The sequence below is a fragment of the Eleutherodactylus coqui genome, chromosome 4, assembly GCF_035609145.1.
Source record: "Eleutherodactylus coqui strain aEleCoq1 chromosome 4, aEleCoq1.hap1, whole genome shotgun sequence".
In the NCBI taxonomy this organism is placed as follows: domain Eukaryota; kingdom Metazoa; phylum Chordata; class Amphibia; order Anura; family Eleutherodactylidae; genus Eleutherodactylus; species Eleutherodactylus coqui.
In genome coordinates, this window is record NC_089840.1 from 65,596,385 (window position 1) to 65,623,625 (window position 27,241).

General features: G+C 43.5%; 1 protein-coding gene across 1 annotated transcript in view; it reads left to right on the forward strand.

The window, feature by feature from the left end:
* The window catches only part of LOC136626487 (myeloperoxidase-like), a 39,968-nt gene extending 13,693 nt beyond the window's left edge, over nt 1-26,275 (forward strand). The window contains exons 3-13 of the mRNA XM_066601546.1: nt 3,302-3,395; nt 5,859-6,034; nt 10,247-10,367; nt 13,927-14,056; nt 16,053-16,241; nt 18,945-19,260; nt 21,485-21,645; nt 21,734-21,986; nt 22,069-22,239; nt 24,829-25,066; nt 26,077-26,275. Coding sequence (XP_066457643.1) covers nt 3,302-3,395; nt 5,859-6,034; nt 10,247-10,367; nt 13,927-14,056; nt 16,053-16,241; nt 18,945-19,260; nt 21,485-21,645; nt 21,734-21,986; nt 22,069-22,239; nt 24,829-25,066; nt 26,077-26,275 — 2,048 coding nt within the window. The remainder of the gene's footprint in view (nt 1-3,301; nt 3,396-5,858; nt 6,035-10,246; nt 10,368-13,926; nt 14,057-16,052; nt 16,242-18,944; nt 19,261-21,484; nt 21,646-21,733; nt 21,987-22,068; nt 22,240-24,828; nt 25,067-26,076) is intronic.
* The last annotated feature ends 966 nt before the right edge of the window (nt 26,276-27,241 follow it).

Here is a 27,241-nt window from a genome sequence, read left to right on the forward strand (position 1 = left end):
ATGCGCTTAAAAGCATTGGAACTTTAACTTGAACCAATTTTTCGTTACACTGGGCTGCCTCCAGGCCTAGTTACCACTTAAGCCACATTAACCAAAGCGATTAATGGGTTTCACCTGCCCTCTTGGCTGGCCATGGCCAATTTTTGGGATGTACATTAGTACTGTTGATACAGCAATTTTTGTGGGCCCTCGCCTACAGTGTAATCAAATTAATTTTTAGCCCACCTGCATTACAGCTGACGTTACCTCAGCTGTGTTGGGCAATGCAATGGGATATTTTTATGTACCGCCGGTGGGTTCCAGGGAGCCACCCATGCTGTAGGTGCACACTGAGTTTTTAATACATCTGTACACTTCTAAAGAACCCGTCTGACTGGGCCATGCAGTGTGGGTCGAAGCCCACCTGTATTACGCACGACATTACTACCTCAGCTGTGTTGGGCAATGCAATGGGATATTTCTATGTACCGCCGGTGGCTTCCTGGCACCCACCCAGGCAGTGGGTCCACAGGGAGTTTAACCTACATGTGTCCACTTGTAAAGAACCCCAGTCTGACTGGGGCATGCAGTGTGGGCCGAAACCCACCTGCATTAACCCTTTCCAGTCCACTGTGTGACCTGTGAAGACATTAGGGTTTAAGGCTGTACAGCTCCGTTGTTGGTAGACGTCCGTCGGGGTTCTCTTACTGTATATTGCCAGCCTCTCTGCTGTCGGAGCCTATCCTACGTGTCAGCTCATGCAGTACTGGCTTTAGCCAGCATATAGCGCCGTTGTATAACAGCAGAAAAAGAGTAAGCCCCCTAGGAAAACCATATACAAATTGGATTGGAAAGGGTTAAGCACAACATTACTACCTCAGCTGTGTTGGGCAATGCAATGGGATATTTCTATGTACCGCCGGTGGCTTCCTGGCACCCACCCATGCTGTAGGTGCACACGGAGTTTTTACTACATCTGTACACTTATAAAGAACCCCAGTCAGACTGGGGCATGCAGTGTGGGCCGAAGCCCACCTGCATTAAGCACGACATTACTACCTCAGCTGTGTTGGGCAATGCAATGGGATATTTCTGTGTACCGCCGGTGGGTTCCAGGGAGCCACCCATGCTGTGGGTCGACAGGGACTTCACAATAGGGAGTTGTACCTGCCTGTGTCTATGAATTAAAAAGCCCGGTCTGACTGGGGCATGCAGACACCTTGACAGAATGAATAGTGTGTGGCACATAGGTTCCCCATTGCTATGCCCACGTGTGCAGCTCCTGATGGCGGTGGCACAGGATTCTATTTCTCATTGCTTCTGTACAGCATTGTGGGCTATCGCTCCGCCACTTTTAAAGAGGGTCGCTGCCTAGCCGTGCCAACCTCTGCAGTGTGTGCCTGCGGTCCCTCGTCATGGCAGACGCAATTCTAAATAGACATGAGCGTGGTGTGGCATGAGGGCAGCTGAAGGCTGCCCAGGGACACTTTGGTGTGCGCTGTGGGGGGGGAGGAGGGGGGCGGTTGGGCAGCATGTAACCCAGGAGAAGTGGCAGTGGAGTGTCATCCAGGCAGTGATTGTGCTTTGTTGTAGCTAGTGTGGTGCTTAGCAAAGGTATGCAATGCTAATGAGGGCTTTTCAGAAGTAAAAGTTGTTGGGAGGGGGGGGGGGGGGGGCCCACTCTTGCCGGTATTGTGGCTTAATAGTGGGACCTGTGAACTTGAGATGCAGCCCAACATGTAGCCCCTCGCCTGCCCTATCCGTTGCTGTGTCGTTCCCATCACTTTGTTGAATTGCCCAGATTTTCACACATGAAAACCTTAGCGAGCATCGGCGAAATACAAAAATGCTCTGGTCGCCCATTGACTTCAATGGGGTTCGTTGTTCGAAACGAACCCTCGAGCATCGCGGGAAGTTCGTTCCGAATAACGAACACCCGAACATTTTGGTGTTCGCTCATCTCTAGTTATAACCAATAGTGCCATTTGTCCACTCACGAAAATACACAAATACACAACACTACTGCAGAAGGGATTCCAGAGCTTCCTATATTAATCAGCCATGCCCTGATTTCACTGCTACTCTGTAAGGTGCCTCTAAGAGTATGGTTGCTGCATCCTTCAGCTGGGACTATAAACCCAATGTAAAAGGAAGGTCACCACCAGGGTTGTCAACTTACATTTTTCTTTTTCCTGGACAACTTATCCAAAAATCACAGGCAGCCAACATTTTTTTGGGACACAGTATAAAGCCATAATGAATTATAAAGATTATAACTAATACATGTTTATAAGTCAGATACCGATATGAACTCATTACCAGCTTTACCATACGATAAAAAAATTTACAGACAAATCAATTTCCTCCATTTCTTTTCACGGACGCTGGAAAAAAGTTTCCCATTTTTATGGACTGTCCAGGAATTTCTGGATAATTGGCAGCCCTGGTCACCACTAGAGATGAGCGAGCACCCAAATGCTCGGGTCCGCGTTATTCGAGTCGAGCCTTTCGTAAAATTCGAGAACTCTGCTCGAGTAACGAACCCCATTGGCTACAATGGGAGACTCACGCATTTTTGTATGTGGGACGCCAGGTGCCGAGGTTTTTTTCTTTTTTCTTGGTTCGTGTTTTTTTCTCTCTCTCTCCCCCTTCCCCTTCCTGCCAGACCAAAAATTTTAAAATGACGCGCACTGCGTTGCGGCGAGGAGGGGCCAAAACAGGCATGCCACAGCAGGGAGGAGCCAAAAGCTGGGGCGGGGTCAAGCATGATTTGATGCTCGTTCGAGTAAGGAGCACCATTGACTACGCTAATACTCGAATGAGTATCAAGTTCTACAGAGTACGTTCGCTCAACTCTAGTCAGCACATATAGGACCATTGGACAACATATGTATGAACAAATGTGTGTTCCTATATGAACAACTCTACTTACCCCTCATGGATCATCATTATTTAATCATCCTAGTATAGTCTTTGGGATATGCTCATGGCCTGGACGTGTCTTTCTGCCATACTACTCCATAATGATTGATTATATAAAAGTAAACCGTGATAAGATGTTTGATTTAGACAGAATGTAATTCCTGAAGACTTGCAGGTTAATGTCGAAATACTTGTTTGACAACTCATCCTTTACTCATGCACTAGTTTTCTTACCAAGTTATCATACCAACTTCCCAGATATACAGTAAGTGGTTTCTAGGTTGGGTGCATTGTTTATTCTACATCAATGAGTTTTCAAGTATTGGAAATCTAAGAAAGCATGTAAGGATGTGGCTTATTCAGTATGTATTGTAAATATGATTGGTCTTTATTTTTTAAGATGGAGGAAACATTGTGCAGGACGATGAAATTCGGAAATCTGTCAGAGAAGCCAAGAGTCTGGTGGATGCCCAATACGCAAAGATTAGGACAAAGTAAGATTGTGCATACTGGGGGAGAAATGTATCACAACATAACTATTGTTTTTGGAAGTGTCAAAGCCCACCTTATTCAGTGCTATATCATTGTCCTAGTGTTGATGCCCAGACAGGTCCATTTATCATAGAATCATGGAATGGTAGAGTTGGAAGGGACCTCCAGGGTCATCGGGTCCAACCCCCTGCTCAGTGCAGGATCACTAATCATCCCAGACAGATGTCTATCCAGCCTCTGATAGAATCATAAAATGGTAGAGTTGGAAGGGACCTCCAGGGTCATCGGGTCCAACCCCCTGCTCAGTGCAGGATCACTAATCATCCCAGACAGATGTCTATCCAGCCTCTGATAGAATCATAAAATGGTAGAGTTGGAAGAGACCCCAGAGTTTATAGAAATTTATAGTTTGATTTTTTTCAGATAACCTATCTCAGGGTTGGATTGACCCACCAGAGGTCAAAATAATAGATGCCATCTAAAACAGAGCCAATAATGTCTATCATAGAATAAATCATAAATCAATATGAAGTAGACACTTATTGCTGGACCTAATGACAATCTTGATTTAAATATTATGTGTAATGCTAAAAACTCCATGGCATGCACCTAGTTGTTATAGGTGGGTAGTGGTTAAATTTATTTCAAAGTGATCCTCTGGTCCAAGACAATCGAAGACAGCTACATTGCTTTTCTGACTACCCGATGCATGTTATACATTGGTATTGCATCGGTAATCGAAGACGCTACATACTTCTCTGAATGGCCAGCACTGTTTATATGAGCAATTAAAGCTGGCCGAATCAGTGCGTAGTGTCTTAGACTGTTGACGCACAGTGCGCATCAGGTAGTCGCAGAAGTTGTGCACCCTTTAGACCAGAAGGCCACTGCGGTGAATTTTTTTATTTATTCGTTATTTAACAACCTCCCTAGAATATATAAGTCCGCTAGTATTACCGTGTTTACTTATCCCTTTCTATCTGAAAGTTCCTGGTGTCCTTCTCTTCAAGTGGGTCATGTGATCTCATTGTGACTGCCTGAGATTTACTTATCTCTATTTATTGTCAAGAAATCACTATTCCAGTCATCAGGAAATCCTGTATGATGAGAAACTGCGTGGACTGTTCCATAAACTCTGATCACAGTTACTGCTAATGATTACAGTCTCCTGTCACAATGTTATAATGCAGGAGATCCCAGTGCATCCTCCTGATTGTAAACTTATGGTCTTTAGCTTATTTAGGAGACTATAGATGGTAATAAAAATTACACTGTCCTCCTAGCAGGCAGAGATGGTAAGGCACTATCTGTTGATGTGATGCTCTGCTGATGCATCATGGGACTGCTAGCACAGCATAAGGGAAAAGAAAGCATGGAGAAATCTAAAAATCAAGATGGTGTCTGCTAAGTATCAGACAGGAGGCTGCACCGCATGGAAGTGACTGAAATATACGCAGGGGATGCCTAGAATGTGGCAGACAGGTAAGTGGGGCAGAGATGGAAAAATGATAGTGGACCTTCAAACTAAATTTCTCTAGTTGGATTAAAACACTATATTTCAACATTTTTTGGATGCATATATCTTCCCTGAAATCATAAAGGAGAATTTAGTAAGGCCCATGCACCAGGTGGCATATAAAAGTCACACATTTTTTAGCAGACTGTACTTGTGAAATTTTTTTTTTTACTCTTAGTTTTTTTTTCAACCTCCGTCAATATTTTTCTACAAAATGGGTAGGGCTTAGTGTAAAGGGGAGGGGCCTAGTTTACTTTAAGTTATGCCAGATACTGGTGTAATTTTAAGCTCACAAAATGTGATTATTCTCAGTAAGAGAAACCAAGTAATCCTGTAGATATGATACCTTTTAATGGCTAACAAAAATACATGATGCTATAGCGAGCTTATGAAGCCTGAGGAAGAACCCTGCACTGGTCCAAAAGCTTGCATTAACATCATGTATTTTTGTTAGCCATTAAAAGGTATCATATCTACAAGATTACGTGGTTTCTCTTACTCACACTTTGCTCTACTGGCTAATACCGTACCTAACCCCTTTTTTTCGTTTTAAGCACACATATACATCAACTTATAGCTGGCATAGATTTGACATTTTGGAAAACAGGATGACCTATTGATGTGACAACTTTATTGAGGGGCATGCACCTCTTACTAAATTTGTCACATGGTAAATCTACGCCATTGACTTTCATTTGCGCCTCACTCTTACAGGCATCATAAAGTTAATCATCATGAACACATTTATTCAGTTCAGGGTATGAATGAGTATTTATGGTGACCCCCATTCAATGGTCCAAGATATTAATTTGTGCTGTCTTTGTGTCTCTTTTGTACACCTCCTCCTCATCCCTTTCTGACCTAAGTCTCTGATGAGTTGATATTCTTGACAATTTTGTGCAAAATTGTTACTCACAAGCACAATTTCAATGTGTTTTTCTATTTTCAGTTTAAATATACGATCAAAGAGGGAAGATGCAAGACTTTCAGATATAATGGAATTCTTCAAGCAAGCTGTAGGAGCTACTAGAAATTTGGTCCGATCAGCGGATTACTTGGAGGTTACTCATGAGCTCATTCTTCACAACCTAAGAAAAATATACCCATATGCCAAAAATGTGACAGGTAATAAACAAGGAATTCTTACTAGAGATGAGCGAACACCAAAATGTTCGGGTGTTCGTTATTCGGAACGAACTTCCCGCGATGCTCGAGGGTTCGTTTCGAACAACGAACCCCATTGAAGTCAATGGGCGACCCGAGCATTTTTGTATTTCGCCGATGCTCGCTAAGGTTTTCATGTGTGAAAATCTGGGCAATTCAAGAAAGTGATGGGAATGACACAGTGACGGATAGGGCAGGCGAGGGGCTACATGGTGGGCTACATCTCAAGTTCACAGGTCTCACTATTAAGCCACAATAGCGGCAAGAGTGCCCCCCCCCCCACTGTCAGCATAAAGATCGTTCTCCTCTGCCACAGCTGTAACAGCTGTAGCAGAGAAGAACGATGTTTGCCCATTGAATTCAATGGAGCGGCAATACAGCATGTTCCACTGAATGCAATGGGCTGCCGGCGATCGCAGGATGAATGGTCGGAAAGGGGTTAAATATATAACCCCTTTCCTGCAATTCATCCAGAAATGTGTTACACTAAAAATATATACCGGCGTATAAGGCGACGGGGCGTATAAGACGACCCCCCAACTGTCACCTTATACGCCGGCAATACAGTGGAGCAAAGAATAAAAATCATTACTTACGTTTTTAGATGATCTGCGGCGCTCCTGCAGGCTGTCACTCCCTCCTAATCCACGGCAGACAAGCTTTCTCTATGAAAGGCTTTAAATCCCTGCCTCCAGAAAGACACGTGCCTTCAGCCAATCACAGCCAATGACAATGATGTCATTGAATGGCTGTGATTGGCTGTGTTTCTGGAGGCGGGGATTTCAAGCTGCCGCTGGCCCCATTGAGCGCATATAGAATGCATCCATAGCGAACCGCGGGAGGGGCAGACTTTTATATCAGGCGGACACCTTATCTCCCCAGCCACTCACAGCAGGGGGGTGGTATAGGGCTTAAACGTTGCAGGGGGAAGTTGTAATGCCTTCCCTGTCTTTATATTGGCCAAAAAAAAGCGCTAACGTCTCAGGGAAGAAAGTTAAAGTAACCCGGACACCGCATGGTGTTCGTTACGGATAACGAACATACCGAACACCCTAATATTCGCACGAATATCAAGCTCGGAAGAACACGTTCGCTCATCTCTAATTCTTACCTATATTTAAATATTACTCAAGAGTAATCTTGTCTGTGAATTATATGACTATGTGAATACTTCTGAGGGGGAAATAATGGAGCTATTTATGAAAAAAGTGAAAATAGCCAATAATCTCATTGATACCATTTAGGTTAGCGAATCCCGTCCACATATCGTGCTCCCCACCATGTGAAATCCCGTGGATGCGAGGTGTTTTCATGTGCAGAGTTGCTCCCATTGCTTTCAATAGAGCCAGCGCTGCTGCCGCTGTTCTCATTGAAAACAATGAGGCTGCAATGTGGTATCGCGCAGCCAGATAGAACATGCTGCGATATGTTTCCTGCATAGCATCGCATCGTGGTGCCATGCGAGAAAACATTGCTTATGTGTATGAACCCATTCAAATGAATGGGGTTCATATTTGTGCAAAACACACAAATCTTGCGCAATTTTATCGCTTGTGTGAAGCCGGCCTTAGTATATCATACAATGGACTGAAAAACTTTGAAAAATGTTTAAGTGGGGTGAAATGGGGAAAAAAATGTGATTACCTAATCATTAGATGTACATAGAGCAGTAAAAATAATGTTAAGTTTATTCTGTGAATCAGCAAAATTCTGACGATACCAAATTAGCGTTTTTCTTGTTGTACTGCTTTTAAACATATAATTATTTTTTCCAGCTTCTGACCGCCAGATCGCTTCTTACTAAATTTTTTACTTGGACGTGGGCTGACAAAAAAAAACAGTTCTTGTATCATGCATTTTTTCTCAGTTCTTGTATCAAGCATTCACTATACAGCATAAATAATGCCATATTTTAATAGATTGTAGGTGTAGTGATACTAAATATTTTTTTTATGCTGAAACTGGGAAAAGGGAGGGTTTAAAACTTTTAATATTTTTTACATTTTTTGTAATAGTTTAAAAAAATCTTGTTATAATGTAAATTTTATTACTCATAGGGATCAAACTTGCAGTTGTCTGATTGCTTGTGCAATATACTGAAATACTCCAGTATTGTGGTATATTGTACTTTTGCCAGCATCTTGCTCTCAGGCAGGGTGTAATAGGAAGAACTCCACAACAGACCTGATGGACTTCACAAAGCCCCAGATTCTTAAGACAATTGACTAGCACCCCACAATCTCGTCATTAGTGGGCCATCCAAAGGACAAAGGAGTTGCACTGACTGTGGCATATAAAGGGTTATCGGCAATAGGGCTTAGTCACACGGGCGCATCGGCGCCCGTGTTACTGCAGGAAGCAGACGGCCACACTTCAGGACGGACGACTCTCCGCAGCGCCGGAAGAAAGAACATGTGACCGGCTTCATTGCTGGTCATGTGTTCTTTCTTCGGCGCTGCGGGGAGTCGTCCGTCCTGAAGTGCGTCTGTCTTCTTCCTGCAGTAAGGGCTCAGTCATATGGGCGCATAGGCGTCCGTGTACGGGCGCTGATGTGGATGTGTGACTAAGCCCTTATATGGTGCAGCAGCTTTCTTATGTTGACCATTTATCCAATTAGGCGAAATCTTTCCCTATATTCAAGACACCACCAGGAGTGCCAACCCTATTGTACCCTTTTGTGTCATTAGCAAGCAGACCAATCTTTCCTATTAAACCTTCTCCGATGTCACCTGAAAAACATATTAAAATAAAAGGATCTTGAAAAAGGAGGATTGTTAGATAAAGTACGCTGGAAGTCTGTAGAACTTTTAATCATGAAAAGAATTATACTTATTTGCTAAAACTATAACGCCCCTATAAATGTTTTATTACCACCTCTTACCTCTCCATATGGCAAGGCCTTTTATAGTTTATGCTACCGTAACCGAGGGCGTTTTATATGTATTTACTCGGCTTTAGATGGCAATGCTTATTGAACCAAGTGCAGAACTCTGCAATGGTCCACATATGATCTATCTTGTATGCATCAAGTTTAATGGGTCTATAAACATATTCCTCTTTCATCTAATGCTTTTATAAGATAATACGTCCATGATATGGCAGCAATGGAACATTATCCTTTTTTTCGTCACGAATTCAGTGCGAATGGGAAAGAAAACAACACTTTATGTTTCCGTACAAAATCAGAGGCAATGGGGTGATATGGGGTTATAAACTTCTATTAACATTTCTGAAAATGCAGATTGAAAAAAGCCATGTTGAGCATCTGGTAATACCAGATTCCCATATACCTGGCCTTTTCCCCCTCTGCTGCTGTAGTGATGCTAGTTGTATAGCGCCAACTTGTTCCACGGTGCTTTCAAGTAATTTATTTATTACCCCTCACCAAGCTGGGTACTAATTTTACCGACCTCGAAAAGATAGAAGGCTGAGTCAACCTTGAGCCGGCTACCTGAACCACACAGGGATTGTACTCGCAACCTTCAGGTTGTGAGCGAGAGCTTAGGACTACATTTCTGCATCAGGGAAGGATACAGATTCCTACACTACATGGGAGAGCCACCATTGTCATTGTCAGTTACTTGTATCTTGCAATGTTAAAAAACTGTATTGCTCTTTTTGGAGAACCGTTACTGCCGCTTGAGAACTGTAAGACAGTTTGGTGTCACTTGTCAAGAGACAGCGCCTCTTGCTTGTTACAGGTTCTATGTGCAGGACCGTTATGGCCAGTTCCACCTATGTGCTGCCATTATTTCACTAAAAAGCCTCTACCGTGTCTTTGTCCCTCTCTTAATTTGCGGCTCTATCTACACCTGTTGTTTTGGCTCACATCAATCCGTCATTCATTTTGTTACCGTGTAGAAAGGGTTTTTCCAAGAAGCGCCCGTTGCCAGTGCTGGGGTACAATGAGGTCAGAGTGCTCCGACCCCGGTGTAGTGGCTGGAGCTTGTAATTGCAGGCTGGGGTCCCATTGATTTCAATAAGAGCTATGCCTGCAATTACATGTGCTGGCCACAAAAGTTTCCACTGGTGTATCCCGGCTGTGACAGCGGGCGCTGCCTGGAAAGCCCCTTTAAGGAATTGTTTCCATATAACTGAGCTGTACACTTATATGCTACACTAGTAATACAGAAATATATCTAGTAATTCTTAATATTCTGTGCTACTCTATAGATTTTCTGACATTGGAACAAAATCAAATTATTTCCCAGCTGACTGGGTGTGCCTATCAGTACCTGCCAAAAGTGTGCGAGCCGTCACCCTACCGCAGCATCACCGGAGAGTGTAATAACAGGTAAGGAACCTCAATATCTCAAGGAAAGCTGTGATTGAGAAGGATACTGCATAACCAGGAGGGATATCTAGAAGTTATGTAATATATTCAACATTTACTTAACCTTCGAACTTAAGATCTCAAAATGACATAATAAACACTAAAGCAAGGTCACAAAAATTGAAGAACAAGTTATGGAGAATTATAAAGATTCAAGAGTAATGCACTGTGTGACCAGCAGAGGGTGATACTGAGCTATGCCATTCTAAAGCTGCCCGTATACACAAAGTAAAACTCAGTTGAAACAGAGGATTTGGACCATAGTTAGAGAATTATACGCAAACTCAGTTTTTTTTCTTTTCGGACGGCTTCACATTGACGTATTTCCGCGAGTATTTGTGCATGCAATGCGCAGAGAATACAACCCACTGATCTCAATGGGCTCCTTCTCAATGTAGATCATTCTATGTTGATCGCGGCATGTAAAGGGCGCACAGAGGGAGCACACTCCCTTTGTCACGTCATCAGACTCTCGCATTGAAATCACAGAGAGCCTGACACATTGTCATGGCAACAGGACGCCAGATACAGCTGTCCTGTATTGCCTGTGATTGCTAGAACAAGCGATAAGGCATTGTATGACGGAAGTCCTGCAATGCCTTATCATAGCGATCATAGGTGTTATGGTGCTAGTCTCCCAGAGGGATTTACAAAGTGTAAAAAGATGATAAAAATAATGTAATAAAATGTATTAAAAAAAACATGTTAAAAAACCCCTTTTTTGTGCTCTTTCCTATATTAGCATAAAAAATGAAAAAAATAAAATAAAATCCCACATACAGTATTTGGTATCACCGTATCTGCAACAACGCGTACAATAAATTGATCACGCTTTTTAATCTGCAAGGCAAAAGGCGTAAAAAAACCCCTATAAAACAGAGGCAAAGGCTCATTATTTTCATTTTGCCTCACAAAGAAACAATAAAAGTGATCAAAAAAGCCCTATGTACCTAAAAATAGTACCAATAAAAACTACAGCTTGTCTCACAAAAAAGTAAGCCCTCACAGAGCTTCGGCTATGGAAAAATAAAAAGTTATAGAACTTTCAATGCAGCGATATAGAAAAAAAAAATATTTCCAAAAAAGGGTTTTTATTGAGGAAAAGTGAAAAAACCTAAAAGAAATAAAAGAATTTTGGTATCGTTGTAAACATACCGACCCGCAGAAAAAATGTATTGGGCCATTTATGCTGCGTGATTAACGCTGTAAAAAAAAAACAACTAAAAATCCATGGCAGAATTGAGGTGTTTTCTCTCCCTGCGATCATAAGAAAATGAATAAAAGCTTTACAATATAGTCTATGTACCTATAAATGGCACCAATAAAAACTACAGTTCGCCACCCAAAAAGCAAACCCTTATACAACCGCCTTGACAGAAAAATAAAAAAGTTATAGCTTTTAAAAAATGGATATGAAAATCCACCAAAAATCGTTGTGTTCTTAAAGGGGTTGTCCCGAGGCAGCAAGTGGGTCTATACACTTCTGCATGGCCATAATAATGCACTTTGTAATGTACATTGTGCATTAATTATGAGCCATACAGAAGTTATAAAAAGTTTTATACTTACCTGCTCCGTTGCTGGCGTCCTCGTCTCCATGGTGCCGACTAATTTTCGCCCTCCGATGGCCAAATTAGCCGCGCTTGCGCAGTCCGGGTCTTCTTCTTTTCTGAATGGGGCTCCGTGTAGCTCCGTGTAGCTCCGCCCCGTCACGTGCCGATTCCAGCCAATCAGGAGGCTGGAATCGGCAATGGACCGCACAGAAGCCCTGCGGTCCATGAAGACAGAGGATCCCGGCGGCCATCTTCAGCAGGTGAGTATGAAGACGCCGGACCGCCGGGATTCAGGTAAGCGCTGTGCGGGTGGTTTTTTTAACCCCTGCATCGGGGTTGTCTCGCGCCGAACGGGGGGTTTAAAAAAAAACAAAAACGTTTCGGCGCGGGACAACCCCTTTAAGCCTAAAATAGGCCATGTCCTTAAGGGGTTAAAATGTAGCATCAGGAAAAATCTGACACAAATCTGCACCAAAATCTGCCTTTAGGTGCAGATTTTGCCACAGCTTTAAAAACCATTCTGCAGCAGTTTTTACCCATTCCATTTAAATTCACCCAAATCCTCTGCAGATACGCACCAAAATCCACACCAAAGGCAAAATATGCAGCAAAGCTGCTACATGTGAACGCACCCTTAAGCTGCCTCCCAGATCGCCAGTCTGGCACGTTGAGGGTCTGATAGTACATATGAAAGATACGATGTAGAAGTGATCGTCCGCATTCAGGATGATAACATCTCATGTGTAGAGCCAGCTATACCGCCCCCTGGGGGGTCAAATTAAAGTGTTATTGTAAATATGCTATACTTCTAAAATGATACAAATACTGGCAGATGCAAACTTTTTAGGGCTGTTCCATACTAAATCTGATTCTTCGAAACAATGAAAAAGTCATTTCACATTTACATAAGAATGATGTTCATACTAATGTCATAAAGTAAACAATAAAATCAGTATCCTCTTAATGCTGAGAAGCTCCATTTATAACACAGAAGTCTTATTAGTGTTAAGAATGTTAAGCCAATGTCAGGGGCGTAACTAAAGGCTCAGGGGCCCTGATGCAAAAGGTGAGCTGGGGCCCCCCCTCTATCTGTATCTGTACCCGTACCCATACCTAAACCATGCTGTACAGAGACATAACTTGAAGCTTCTGGGCCCCAATGCAAAACCTGTAACAGGGCCCCCAACTATAATGCTTTATTCATAGTACTGGGCTCCCTATATGGAGAAGAGAGGCCTTATGGGCCCCATAAGACTCCTGGGCCCGGGTGCAACCGCATCCCCTGCACCCTCTATAGTTACGCCCCTGGCCGATGTATAATCTGTAGAGACACTTTATAAATCTTCGATGAATGGCTACTTTATTAGAGTCACCGACTCTTTCATGATTGGAACTTCTGCGTATGGGAAAACCATAAAGTCAAGTTACAAGTTTTCCATGGATCAGTTTCAGTGTGAATCCACATTAGAATGAGAAAATCGAGTGATTGGAACGACTACTAACGAGGCCTGGTCATCGGTGCTAGACTAGCCGGGGCTGGGATTTCATACATTGTCAGCCTTGTCGGGTTTTCACATGCAACTGTAACAGCAGTTGACCAGTTCAATTGTCATTGTTGTCTAAGAGAAATGGAAAAATAAGACCCCGAAGAGCAAAACATTGCAAAATTTGGATCACTGATCTCCTGGTCAGATGATTCCAGGTTTCCATTGCACCAGGCTGATGAGAGGATCAGAATTTGCACAAGCAGCATGAATTGATGAACCCTTCCTGTCAGGTTTCAGCAGTTCAGGCTGGAGGAGGTGCAGTATTGGGGTGGGAATGTTTTCTTAGCACCCCGAGTCCTCTGATACCTGTAGATGGACGTCATGACAAATTGCTGTGGTTCTGAAGTCCCACAGAATACTAGATGTCTCTAATACAGCGGCCATTTAGTGTATATTAATGTAATGTGCTTTTTGTTATAGAAAGAAGCCTTATCTTGGTGCATCCAACACGGCTTTCAAACGTCTCCGCAAGCCACAATATGAGGACGGTATATCACTGCCACGAGGCTGGACTAAAAGCATGCCTATCAATGGGTTTCCTCTACCTCTGGTAAAAAAAAATTCTTTAAACTTTTTTCCAGGAGTGAAAAGATGGAATATTTTTTCTGTTACTTACTTTAGCCAGCAAGATCATTTGGGGGCCTCAGACCACTAAATTTTTTCTATTAGTATATAAACAGTTTTGGAGGCCTACTGTTTCTGGGTTTCTGTAAGCCCCGTGTACAATATTGTCAGTGTGCATGTACAGTGGGGACTGTTCTACTAGGAGGTACTAGGTAGAAATACTCACTAAAACAACAAGATCACCCCATTCTATTATTTTTTTGTAAGTACTTAATGATAGAGAATAGAGTCCACTAATGGTAGCTATGATTTGACTATAAAAATCAGTTGTGTGATGCAAGAACGAATAGAACTTCAGATCGATTAGCAAGAGGCTTAGGAGTTTTACATTGAAGTGGTTATATTGAAGGCACCACAGAAATGATATAACGGTCACAAATAAAGTGAATGATACCTCCATTAACATGCACATTTGGCTTAGTATTTTACCGCACTTTCTGCGATGACTTCTGATGAGTGCTCTGTTGACTTGGGGCTCCCTTTAACCCCTTAAGGGCGCAGCCATTTTTTCTCACACTTTTGGTTTGTTTTTTTTCTCCCCACTTTCAAAAAATCATAACTCTTTTATTTATCCATTAACCTATCTCTTTGAGGGCTTGTTTTTTGCCGGGCGAGTTGTATTTTTCAGTGGTATTGTTTAATCTGCGATATCATGCATGTCAAATGCACAGCTCTGCTACATGCACGCTACAAACACACAAAGCTCTGCTACACGCATGTCACACACGCACACCTCTGCTACATGTACGTTACACACACACAGCTCTGGTATATGCAAGTCACACACACAGCTCTGCTACACGCACGTACAACACACACAGCTCTGGTATATGCCAGTCACACACAGCTTTGCTATATGTACATCACATACAGCTGTGCTACGTAAATTTTTAATCCCATACAACAGAGATTACAAGCAGCCCAGAAGAGTCCTGCATACTCTGATCACCCCCTGGTCATGTGGCCCTGGACTCCTCCCACACAGGTGACTGATCACATGACAGTGACATCACAGGTCATGTAAGCACACTGCTGTTATCCAGCTCTCCATGTCTTTAATAAAGTTCAGAGCCCTCGTGACTGATTCCATGATGGTGGCATCTTCACATGTAACTCACTTAGTCACTCACTTACAGACAGGTGGTTGTTAGTATTTCATAGCAACTGAGGCCACGGGGGTTTGTAGGGGATATAGTCCACCCGTAATCTGCACAGGAATGAAGGACCTGTGTTGACGTCATCATCATGTGATCAGGGGTGGAGCATGTAACTGACTCCCGGACAGACAGGTGGTCGTTAGTATTTTGACTAGTTATTAGTATTATTTATAGTACTAGTATTTCTGGTGGTGCAATGCGCCATTTATAATATAGTATAGTGAATGACAACATCACATGGAACTCACTGAAGGACCTGTGATGACGGCTGGAGTTGGTCAAAATATTGAAGGGCCTGTGATGATGTCATCATTATGTGATCAGGGGCAGAGCTCATAGCTCCGGTGATTCAGCTGCTCGCTGCGGTGAAAACATGGCTGGGATGAAGGACCTGTGATGATGTCATCATCATGCGATCAGAGGTGGAGTATGTAACTTCCTCTCTCACTCACTCACAGATTGTTGAAGATGACATCACAAGAAGTTACCTCACTACTGCAGATAATCAGAGGCTGCAGTATCCCCGTCCATTCTCTTGACATCAGCACTAAAATCTTGGGGGCCATGATGCCAGGAGTCCAGAATTCAGACACTGCAGTCTCTGATTGGCTGCAGCAGTCAGCTAACTTCCTATGATATCATCTTCCACAACAATCATTTGGAGGATAGCAGGGAAACGGCTCCAGATCCTCACGGCTGAGGACAGGTAAGTATTGCTCTTTTACAGTTAAAGCAGATATTCTAACCTGACTTTTTCTGTAACAGGCCCGAGAGGTATCCAATCAAGTTGTTAAATTATCCACTGAATCATTGAAACTGGATGATGGCAGATCTCTTATGTTCATGCAATGGGGTCAGTGGATGGATCATGATTTAGACCTCTCTGTTGCCAGCCCAAACCAAAATGTGGATTGTAACAGCTGCATTAAAAATCATCCTTGTTTCCCTATAATGGTAAGACAGTTTCATATATTAACATTTTTACATGTTAGTGCTTGAATTTTTTTATTGAGGACATTGCAAGATTATAATATTTTTATAATTCGGTATGTATCTGTTTTGTATATTTTTCAAAGAGCAAAATCAGGAAGTGCAACCATTTTGGTTTTGATATTTGACTTAGGCCCCTTGTACTCAACAAAGCCATGTTGAGTTTGTACAGGAGTGCACGAAGTGTGAATAGCTCCCAAGTATAGAGCCGCATAGCCTCCATGTGCTGCCATACAGGTAGCAATGCTTCTAGGGAAGAAAATAAAATGGCATCCAATGCCATGCTTTTTTCCCCTTTGGGCTCATATGGAATCCATTAGAAAATGCCTACATATGAAATGAGGTATAGTTGAGGCCTTCTGCACTTAAATGGGAGCCCTATTATGGATTTATATGAAATAACCGTGTACACAGTGTCCAATTTTTTCTTAAATACAGTGACTGAACATTGCAGTAGGAATACTTACTCAATAACAGGTTAGTAGAGATGAGCGAGTATATTCGCTAAGGTTAACTACTCGAGCGAGTAGTGCCTTAGCCGAGTATCTCCCTGCTCGTCTCTAAAGATTCGGGGGCCAGCGGGGGTCGGGGAGCGGCGGGGGAGAGCTGGGAGGAACGGAGGGGAGATCTCTCTCTCCCTTTCTCCCCCCCCGCTCCCCCCTGCTTACCGCCGCAACTCACCTGTCACCCGCGTCGGCAGCCGAATCTTTAGAGACGAGCGGGAGGATACTTGGCTAAGGCACTACTCGCTCGAGTAGTTAGCCTTAGCGAGTATACTCGCTCATCTCTACAAGTTAGGCCACCTTTTTGGGCAATCATGGCTTTTAGACGTTGGGAACAGATTCCATCAGGAGGAATATCCTCTATAATCAACTCAGCTCATGCTCACTGCAGCAGCTCTGTCAGTTGGTGCACAGTTTGCGGATAAGTGGAACAGATCTCACAACACTTCCCAGCATATCTCAAACATGCTCAATAGGGTTACAGTCCAGTGAGTTTGGGGATCAAGGCAGTGTAGAGAATTCATTGTCTTGTTCCTCTAACCACTCCTTGGTGATCAACCTCAATAATATGGAGTGTTTTCCCTTTGAAAGATGACTGATCGGTTGTGCTGCTGGACCTGTAGTTCCATAAGGATTCAGGAGCACAATGGCACAGGTGTGGAATGTTTGAGATGGGTGTGGAGTTCTATAGCTAGCCAATCTCTCTGGTCTGCTGCATATTTATGCCAGCCCCTCTGGCTAGAGGAAGCTCGTTTCCCAACACCCTGGTGTTTGCTCCATGCATGGTGTTTGTGTGTATTTGTGTGAACAGTGCCATGTTCTGTGTGTCTGTGATAGTTGCCTGACATGTGCTGAGAACAGTCCAGATCTGTGTTGTTATACATCCCTTGTGTGCTTGTGTGAACTGTGTCCTGTGCAGCTAGGATTGTTTACCATCAAGGGTGTGGCAGCTCCTTAGTCTCCAGTGTGGGGCCATCCCTATTGGGACCATCACCCTGCTTGCAGGAAGGATTCATGGGGTAAGTTGTCTTGTTAGAGTAGGAACCTACAAGACAACAAGTACCTTGGTCGGCTGGCTCGTGAGCTTAAGTATCTTGACCAAAATATAAACCTATACCTTGTACCGTATCAATACCCTCTGGTTATGCAAGCAGATATGCTGGGTAAGAGTTTTGAGCATTTGTTAGTCGTTGGTTTATGTCTGTCCCTGAGCCCCATTGCGAATCCAATGTCCACGTATGAAGGAAATGTGACAATGGCTCTGTGGTCAGGGAAGACTTCCTGAAGATATGCTTACAGATGGTCCATTAACATGTCCCTGTAGCATTCACCATTAAAGGTTTGTCATTAGATGACCGATGGTCCTAGGCCATTCCCGGAAAACGCTCCCCAGACCATGACACCACCTCAAGTGGCCTGTTGAACCACAATGGTTCACCATGGGATATGTTTCCATGCCATTTAAACCAGATGCTGACCTGGCCATCTATATGGTTCAGCAGGAAACAGGACTCATCACTCCACACGACCTTCTGCCATGTGTCCAAAATCCTAGGCCCATGTGCAATGTTGTTGGCAATGACTAGGGGTTATCAGGGGCACCTTTTTCTAACTTCCTCACCGTTGTACTGCTGATTCAGTTAGTCCACTGTGGCATGTCATTGATGAGATACCAGACGTGCCACTGGGTGCTCTCATCTAGGATCAACCACATGCGGCCTGCCGCTTTATAATCCTCTGTCAGATATCTGTGCATGGTTCATCTCGTCTTGAGACACTCTTAATACAGTGGTTCGGTATCAAGTGCAACTTTTTCGGAAATACTGGCACAACACCCCTGGGCTCCAATAATCTTCCCCTAGTCGAAGTCACGTAAGTCCCCAAATTTTTCCATGACTGACAAATGTTGCCTTCTTTTGCGCAGAGGAGAGATCAACTCATTATCTGAGAACAGGTGAGTGATGCAGTCATCACATGGAACCATGTTACTGTTCACAGGACATCATCTACTAGCTGTTCCCAATGCAGTGATTGATAAGTGTAGACACAGTGTACTAAAATGCGATTTGTTGGCATGTTAAATTAATGCAATTAAATCACTAATCAAAATGAATTTATTAACAGTTTTCAACATTGATAATTTCTCTTTGTCTTGTATTTCTAGATTCCACCAACTGATCCTCGGTATATTCGTGGATCTGAGTGTATTCCTATGATTCGCACAGCATCAGTGTGCAGCCTGACTAGTGATGTGCGTGAGCAGATAAACGGCCTGACATCATTCATTGATGCAAGCCAAGTGTATGGTAGTGACATGAATGTTGCCACCACGCTTCGCAACAACACAAACCAACTGGGTCTTCTAGCTGTTAATCAGAACTTCTCAGACAATGGACTTCCCTTTCTGCCTTTTAGAGGAAATGCACCTGACCAATGTTCTGTGACCAACTCATCATTGGGGTTACCTTGTTTCGTGGCAGGTGAGGTTATGGAAGGTTCTCTGGTGTGCTTTCGGAAACTTGGGGGGTGGGTGGGGGGAACCTTTATTACTGATGTTGTGCCAGAATTCTGGCATGAGTTGAGCCTTATTTGGTGCAAACAATTTTAGACAAGTTTACTACTGATGTGTCCAGAAAGAACAGCTGTTATGCCTCTTACTCCACATTTCAAAAGTGTATAAAAAAAGTGGTTGGATTTGAATGGAGTGAGGTTTTTAGAGTCATTTATGACATGCAAGTTTCTAAAAAGTCCCCAAATTTGTCACAATTTCACGTCAGTACCTTAGTGGTGTACAAAGTGATATTACAAATTTAGGAACATTGTGCAACATTTCATAAGTGTGTTGCGCCTTTAAACTTGAGAAGGGAAGAAAAGCTGCCAGAAAACTGGGGTCAAAAACTGCCAATGATAAATACCCTGTGAGGGATTAGCGTTTAGGATCGGTAGCAACCTGGGCATAAGCAGTCAGAGACAGTGACACTTGCGATAACAACGTTCTTTAGTCCAGGCTTTGCCTGGGTTTATTGCAGCAGAAACAAAACCAAAACGGAAATAAACACCTGCTCGTCTGAGCACTCACTATACATATGCTTGTTCCTGACTACTCACTGTCAGAATACTTCTTGCTTGCTGCACACAGCCAGTCCGGTCCTCAGACCTGTGGAGGTCTCACCACACCCTCCTGGGTGTTGAGGTTAGGGGCCTCACCCTGTCAACCTCGCCTTTTGGCTCTCTCAGCCCACACGCTGGGCTAGCCGAGCTCCTTGCTCCACAGAGCCCTCTCTCTGGCTCTTAGCCAGACGCTCTCTCTCTGGCTCTCAGCCAGATGCTTTCTCTCTAGGCCCTGTAGGCCCAGGCTTTATATGGCCTGGTACCAGCCCCACCTGGTACGTGGGAGTGACCATCCCACCCTTCACTTTGGTCACTCCAGGAAAAGCCGGCCCGGATTATGCGGCTTGGAGCCACTTACTTACTACACCGTGTCAGTAACTTAATGCTACTGACACCATACTGCCGCCTTCCTCCACCGAGCCCAGGCTGCTCGGTGGCACGTACCTGGCCAAGTGCTCCCCAAAGCCTCATAGGAGAGCATCCTAGGCGAAATATATATGCCCTCCAGCACTTTGCCGGTCACCTTCTCACAACCCCCCAAAGTGTAGCAGTTTTTACAAACTAAAAGTGGCATTATACATGGCAGCTATATGATATATAGTATAATCAGAGGCTGGGTCTAACCTGTGTTTTTATATTCCCACTGGTCAACAAATGAAGGGTTTACACTTACTGGAAAGTTTTAGCTCCCTTCACAGTTCTAGACATAGTGACCATGCCTGGTACTGCAGCTCATCTCCATTCAAGTGAATGCTGTTGAGCTTGGAATGAGTTGCAATGCCACGGTGACTGCTGTATGTACAAAGTGCTGTTGAGTATTGAATAACAGTCTTGGCCATCCATGAAAATTCTTGGAATTTTTTTTTAGATGTATAATCTCTTTTTATTAAGAAATACTTAATAAAACATATACGTCTGAGAAGCATATCTAAGAATTTTCTTTTTCCCCGTTCCCTTAGGCTGCCTGTCCAAGGGCATTTTTGCATTGTGTTCCCCGCGCCAATAATCCGGCCGCGGGGAACGCAGTGCATGCTTTCCATAGCGTTGCTATGGAAAGCCCAGCCTCTCTGTCCATGAGCGGAGAATCATAGTGATTCTCCGCTCGAGGCCAGCAAATCGCAGCATGCTGCGAATTTTCGTGATTCTCCACAATGAGCCTATCTGTCAGATAGGCTCACCACGGAGATCCGTCAGCTGGCTCGTGCTCCCAGGCGACGGCTCCCACGGCGGAGATCCGCCGCTGGATAACGCAATGCCTGTGGACAGGCAGCCTTAAGTACCATGGCTGATGTGGGACCAAGTCTAGGAGTACTCCCTTATGAAGCTTAGAGATTATTTTTTACAAGTGGGTCTCTTAGTGCATTATAGTTGAGATCCTGAAATTTTGTGAATAGTTTATAAAGATTTAATTCTTCCAAGAAATTGGGTTTGTAGTTTTGGGTGGAGGTACAATTTGTTCTAATTTAGTAATTTTAGGGCCTTTTAGAATTTCATATATTGTCATGGACATTCTGTTCCAGATGTGGGAGTTTTTTTCATGTCCAATCGAAATAATTTGGTTCACTCTTGAGTTGGCTTTAATTTTTATTTTAGGGGATGTTCGTTCTAATGAGCAGCCTATGCTGACGTCATTCCATACTCTCTTCTTGAGAGAGCACAATCGTATTGCGACAAAGCTGCATAAGTTAAACCAAGCTTGGTCAGGAGAGACGTTATACCAAGAAACCCGCAAGATAATAGTAGCACTCATGCAGGTTTAGTATAATTTTTGAGTATTATACCATCACATAGACAATATGTTCCTTGAGAGTTTCTTTAGTAACGCACATTTTTTGTTGACAGAAAATAACATACAAGAATTGGCTGCCGTTACTGCTGGGCGATGAGATGCCAAAAGTAATGCCTACATATAAGTCCTACAGTGAAGATGAGGACCCAACAGTATCAAATGTCTTCACCATCGGCTATAGAATGGGTCACACATTGGTGCAGCCATTCATTTACAGATTAGCAGATGACTATGGAGCCTACCATAACGAGCCAGTAGTCTCACTTTTTGAAACGTTCTTTGCTTCATGGAGAATTGTGAGACAAGGTCACTTAACCTATTTCATTCATTCTGTATACTAAAAATGTCAAATGTAGAACTTGGTGATGACCCTATATTATACCTGCAGGTGGGATTGATCCTTTACTCAGAGGTATGATGGTCAATAAAGCCAAACTAAACCGCCAGGACCAGATAATGGTTGATGCATTGAGGGAACGTCTATTCCCAGTGGTTAATCAGATTGGTCGTGATTTAGCATCTCTTAACATACAGCGAGGTCGAGACCATGGGTTACCAGGTAGGGTTCAACACATTAACAAATTTATTTTAAAAAATGGATGTTTAAATTTTTATTATATCATTGTATTATGATTGAGCTATGCAGAAAAAGTTAATGATGTAGTAGTGCCTTGGAAAGTATTGAAATGGATTTAAATTTAATACAATGGACCTGACAAAATAGTTACATTGTACTGAAAAAAACCCTGTTAAAAAAACCTGAAAAGTTATGAATGTGTTTGTATTCACCCTTTTTGCTATGAATGACAGCTGAGAGCTGCCCCTGATTGGTCCCTGCGCTCAGCCAATCAGAGGCGGCTCTCACTCACCCATTCATGAATTCATGAATGGGTGAGTGAGAGCCGCCTCTGATTGGTGAGGGCTGTGACCAATCAGAGGCAGCCCATTCAGCAGGCGGGGATTTTAAATCCCCACCTGCTGAATACTACAGAGAGCAGTTCAGGAGAACTGCCGGCCGGACGCGGCTGAACTCCGGCTGCAGGAAAAAGGTGAGTATACTTTTTTTTTTACACATTTTCAGGATGCTTTTCAGGCAAGGGCTTATATTTTAAGCCCTTCCCCGAAAATTCATCCCGCGCTCGCCGGCAGCCCATTGCTTTCAATGGAGCCAGCTGTATTGCCGGCTCCATTGAATTCAATGGGCGAACATCATTCTCCTCTGCCACAGCTGTGGCAGATGATAGCGGGCAGCGCTCCTTTGATCGGGGCCGTTTCGCTGAAAATGCTGCTAGGTGCAGATTTTTCAGCGACTTGTCGGCCCCGGTCTCGGGATTTGCGGATGCGCATCCGTTATGCGATCCGCAAATCGCGCGAAAAAACGCCCGTGTGACTGAGGCCTCAAAATGTCACATATTCTAAAAGGCCCCTGAGTCTACCAACAGCACCAGAAGAAGATTCCTGTTTCTTTTGGGTACCCCCTCATATTTCAAATCTGTATTTAATCCGTGTTTTGCAGACCGTAATAAAGAGTTAATGAAAATCTTTAGGCCTGTGATTTTGCCCGGTGGAAAATAAAACCTCTGAAGGCAAATGCAGAGGAACTACAAATGACACACTTAATTTCATATTTTATGTGTCCATATTATAGATCCATATTACAGACCTATACAAACTCACTTGTGTGAAACTGGCCTTAAACTATTGTTATTTGTAGTTTTTTTTTAGGCTAGAGATGAGCGAGCACCAAAATGCTCGGGTGCTCGTTACTCAAGTCGAACTTTCCGCGATGCTCGAGAGTTCGTTTCGAGTAACGAGCCCCATTGAAGTCAATGGGGGACTCGAGCATTTTTGTATGGGACCGATGCTCTTGTCAAACACCAGAAAACATCAGAAACGGATAGGGAAGGGCAGGGGCAGCATGCATGGCTGCATCTGAGGCTCCCAGGTCCCACTATTAAGCCAAAATGGGGGCAAGAGTCTGGCATCAGCCCCCTAACAATTTACTTTGGACAAACCCTCATTGGCAAGGCACACCTTAGCTAAGCACCACACTACCTGCAACCAAGGTTAATCACTGCCTGTGGGTGACACAGCCGCCCCTTCACCTGCATTACATGCTCGCATTGCTGTCCAACCCCCTCACACGACCCTGCGTCCACAGCGCACACAAAATTTTCCCTGCACAGCGTTTAGCTGCCCTCATGCCATACGCTCACTTCATAGCCACATCACCCTCATGTCTATTTATAAGTGCGTACTGGATGAGTCGGAACCGGAGGCACACACTGCAGAGGGTTGGCAGGGCCAGGCAGCGCCCCTCTCTGAAAGTGTGGTCGATAGCCCACAATGCTGTTGGGAATTGAGGATCGTATGTCAATTTATAATCATTCCAATCCCGTGCCACCTCCGTCACAAAATTGTCAGGAGCCGCAAACGTGGGCATAAAGGTGACTCAGGTGCCAGCACTTCTACACATCTCCACAATGCAGCAATACTCTGTGTGGGAAGCACGTTAGTGCGCCCAGGGTCAGGCTTGGTCCCAGCCTCCACCTTGTGTGACCCAAGGTGCTGTGAGTTACATAGCAATGGGAAACCCATGTGTCCCCACACAATTCATTCTGTGTAGGTGTCAGATAGCTCAACACCACAATGGGAAGTCTTTGCGTTCCTTGGGCTCGCCTATTCTGTTGGTGCACAAAGATGGTATTACACAGGAAGAAATCAGAGTGCCCAAACATGGCAAAGTTGCACCCCACCAAGGACCTCGGCCTCGGCCCACATTTCCACCCTAGTCAGTCAGTTTATTTGTGCCAGACAGGTAAAACACTTCGATGGGAAGTCTTTGTGCACCCACAGTGTAGGCGAGCCCAAGGAACTCAAACATGGTATTACACATGAGAAAATCAGAGTCCCCAAACATGGCAGAGTTTCACCCTGCTAAGGGCCACGGCCTCGGCCCACATTTCTGCCCTAGTCAGTCAGTGTAAAACTTTTGTCCTTTCTTGCAATATTTTTGATAAATGAGCATTTTTGAATATGTTTTTTACTAAATTGACTAAAAACTAGACTTCTGACTCCAAGGCCATATCATTTTCCTGATGTTTTCGAATTAGGTAATTGTATGTATTGCATTTTCTTTACCTCATAGGGTACAATGAATGGAGAAGATTTTGTGGTCTTCCTGCACCACGTGATGTTGATGAATTGGCCAGTGTGCTGAAAAATATGACGCTTGCCCAAAAACTCATTGACTTGTATGGAACGCCAGAAAATATTGACATTTGGATTGGTGGAGTCTCTGAGCCCTTGGTTCCCAATGGAAGAACTGGAGAGTTGTTATCTTGCTTGATTGGAAACCAGTTCCGTAGGGGCAGAGATGGAGATAGGTATGTGCCAATTTTCAATAGATTAAAAAATTTGTACTGTAAATGTGACTGTTTTTGTTCAGCTTTTGAAAAACATAGGAATAGTTTCCCCTATGGCTGTGTCCACATCTGTGTTGAAGACATTGAACAGTACAACACAGCAGAGTCACTTTGGACAAGCCAGGGTCAGTAGCAGCAGAACCGTAAGTGAGGCCAACCTCAGTTAAAGCCGCTAGGAGCGCATACTATGAGAGGTCAACAATTTAGCCAACAAGCCTGCTGCATTTAGGGACAAAGACATTAGCAGTCTTTTATACACTTGTCACAAATTCTGGGCTTGGGAATGCACTGAGCTAGTTATATTAATAAGCACTGAGCCTGAATGATCCAGAGACACTGATATCGGAGTTTCATTTAGATTGTGCTACAGTTTGGCAGTGGCGAGGAAAGTAAAGTGCTAATCTTTAATAGACAAACTGTGTATTACATTACATGTTTTATATATTTGACTAATGGGACTGATTTGACACTGTTTTGCAGGCGTAGATATTATTTAATACTAAGTAAAATGAATCCTTGTCCCTCATAATGCATAAAGTATTATTAACCCCAGGATTTTGTTAGCAGTAGTTAACGTTAACTAGATCTACAATAAAAGTTAAATTGTTTACTCATTATTTGATTATTCATTTACATATATTGCATATTTTTGTAACTCCTGCTGCATCGTATTCTGAATTTGCATCGCAATACCACTTACCCACAAGAGTAGCAGGCTTCGGATACCGTCAGCATGTACAAATATCCCTACTGGTTTATTCTAGTAATTAATCTTGTAGCTGGCCTAATTTGCCGGTGTTTGCTACAATCTCAGATACCTTTCCACTTCACATTTTATATACCTCAAACCAGCTAATTTTGTAGATGAAAATACAGTAATTTTAGTAAATTTTAGTAGTGTTACTTTGCATTATTTGTGTTTGAACACACTGTCCACAAAGTGGATGATGAATCCTTCTATACGTTTCTAGGTATTATTATGAAAATCCTTCGGTATTCAGTTCAGCACAAAGAAGATCAATAGAGTCAGTGACTCTGGCAAACATCATATGTGCTAATACCAAAATCAAAAAAGTTCCTGAAAATGTCTTCAAGGCCAATCGGTTCCCAGAAGATTTCATTAGCTGTTCCAATTTCCCAGAAATCGACCTTTATCCTTGGAAAGATTAGCTCATCAATAGTAAGTACACCTTAATGCAAAAACAGGAAGCATTCAATGAAACACTTTCAACCTGGTATGTTTACAGCATATTGAGTACACTGGTGCTATGAGTGACTGACACTTATTTGGGATAACTATTAATTGATTGTATTAAAGCTGTATGCCATAAAAGTCTGATAGATGTGGATCCCGTATCCGGCTGGATACGGTGGCCAGGGTGGTTGGGGTATGGAAATAGCTTAGCAGGTTGTGTTATTGTATTGGGGGCCCCAGGATGGCATTCAGACCCCAGCTAGGGTCTTTTCTGAGGGGCCTGTGGAGTCAAAAATGAAGTCCATACATGTTCCTGTGACAATGGGGTGGTTACCACAGTTCGTCCCAACCCACTAGCGTAACTATGGAGGATGCAGGGGATGCGGTTGCACCCGGGCCCAGGAGCCTCAGGGGGCCCATAAGTCCTCTCTTCTCCATATAGGGAGCCCAGTACTATGAATAAAGCATTATAGTTGGGGGCCCTGTTACAGTTTTTGCCATGGGGCCCTGGAGCTTCAAGTTACGCCTCTGTCCCAACCCACAGGGGTTCCTCCTACCTACTTGCAGGCCTGGTCAACAAAAAGCCGAGGTCACTGCCTTCATCTTGATGCTTCAAAACAGTTGAACTCAACTTGTCACAAAAAGTTCATTTGGAGAGAGGGGCAGCTGGTGACATGGTCACTGATCAAAAACAGAGTTTGCATTGAAAACAAACCTTTGTGACAATACTGGTGTAACCAGTCTCTCCCATAACAGATCTTGAGGTGAACCTGTATGCTACAAGGAGACCTTAAACTTTCAATGAATTGAGGGTGGGTATGTAAATGAGTCCTTTCAGTGCCTCAACCAGGATAAAGCCCCCCTAATTAAGTGGTTGAGGTCAGTTCACCACTTGTTTACTTTTATTGGGGTCAGTAGTAATTCCTTCAGCAGAGACAATA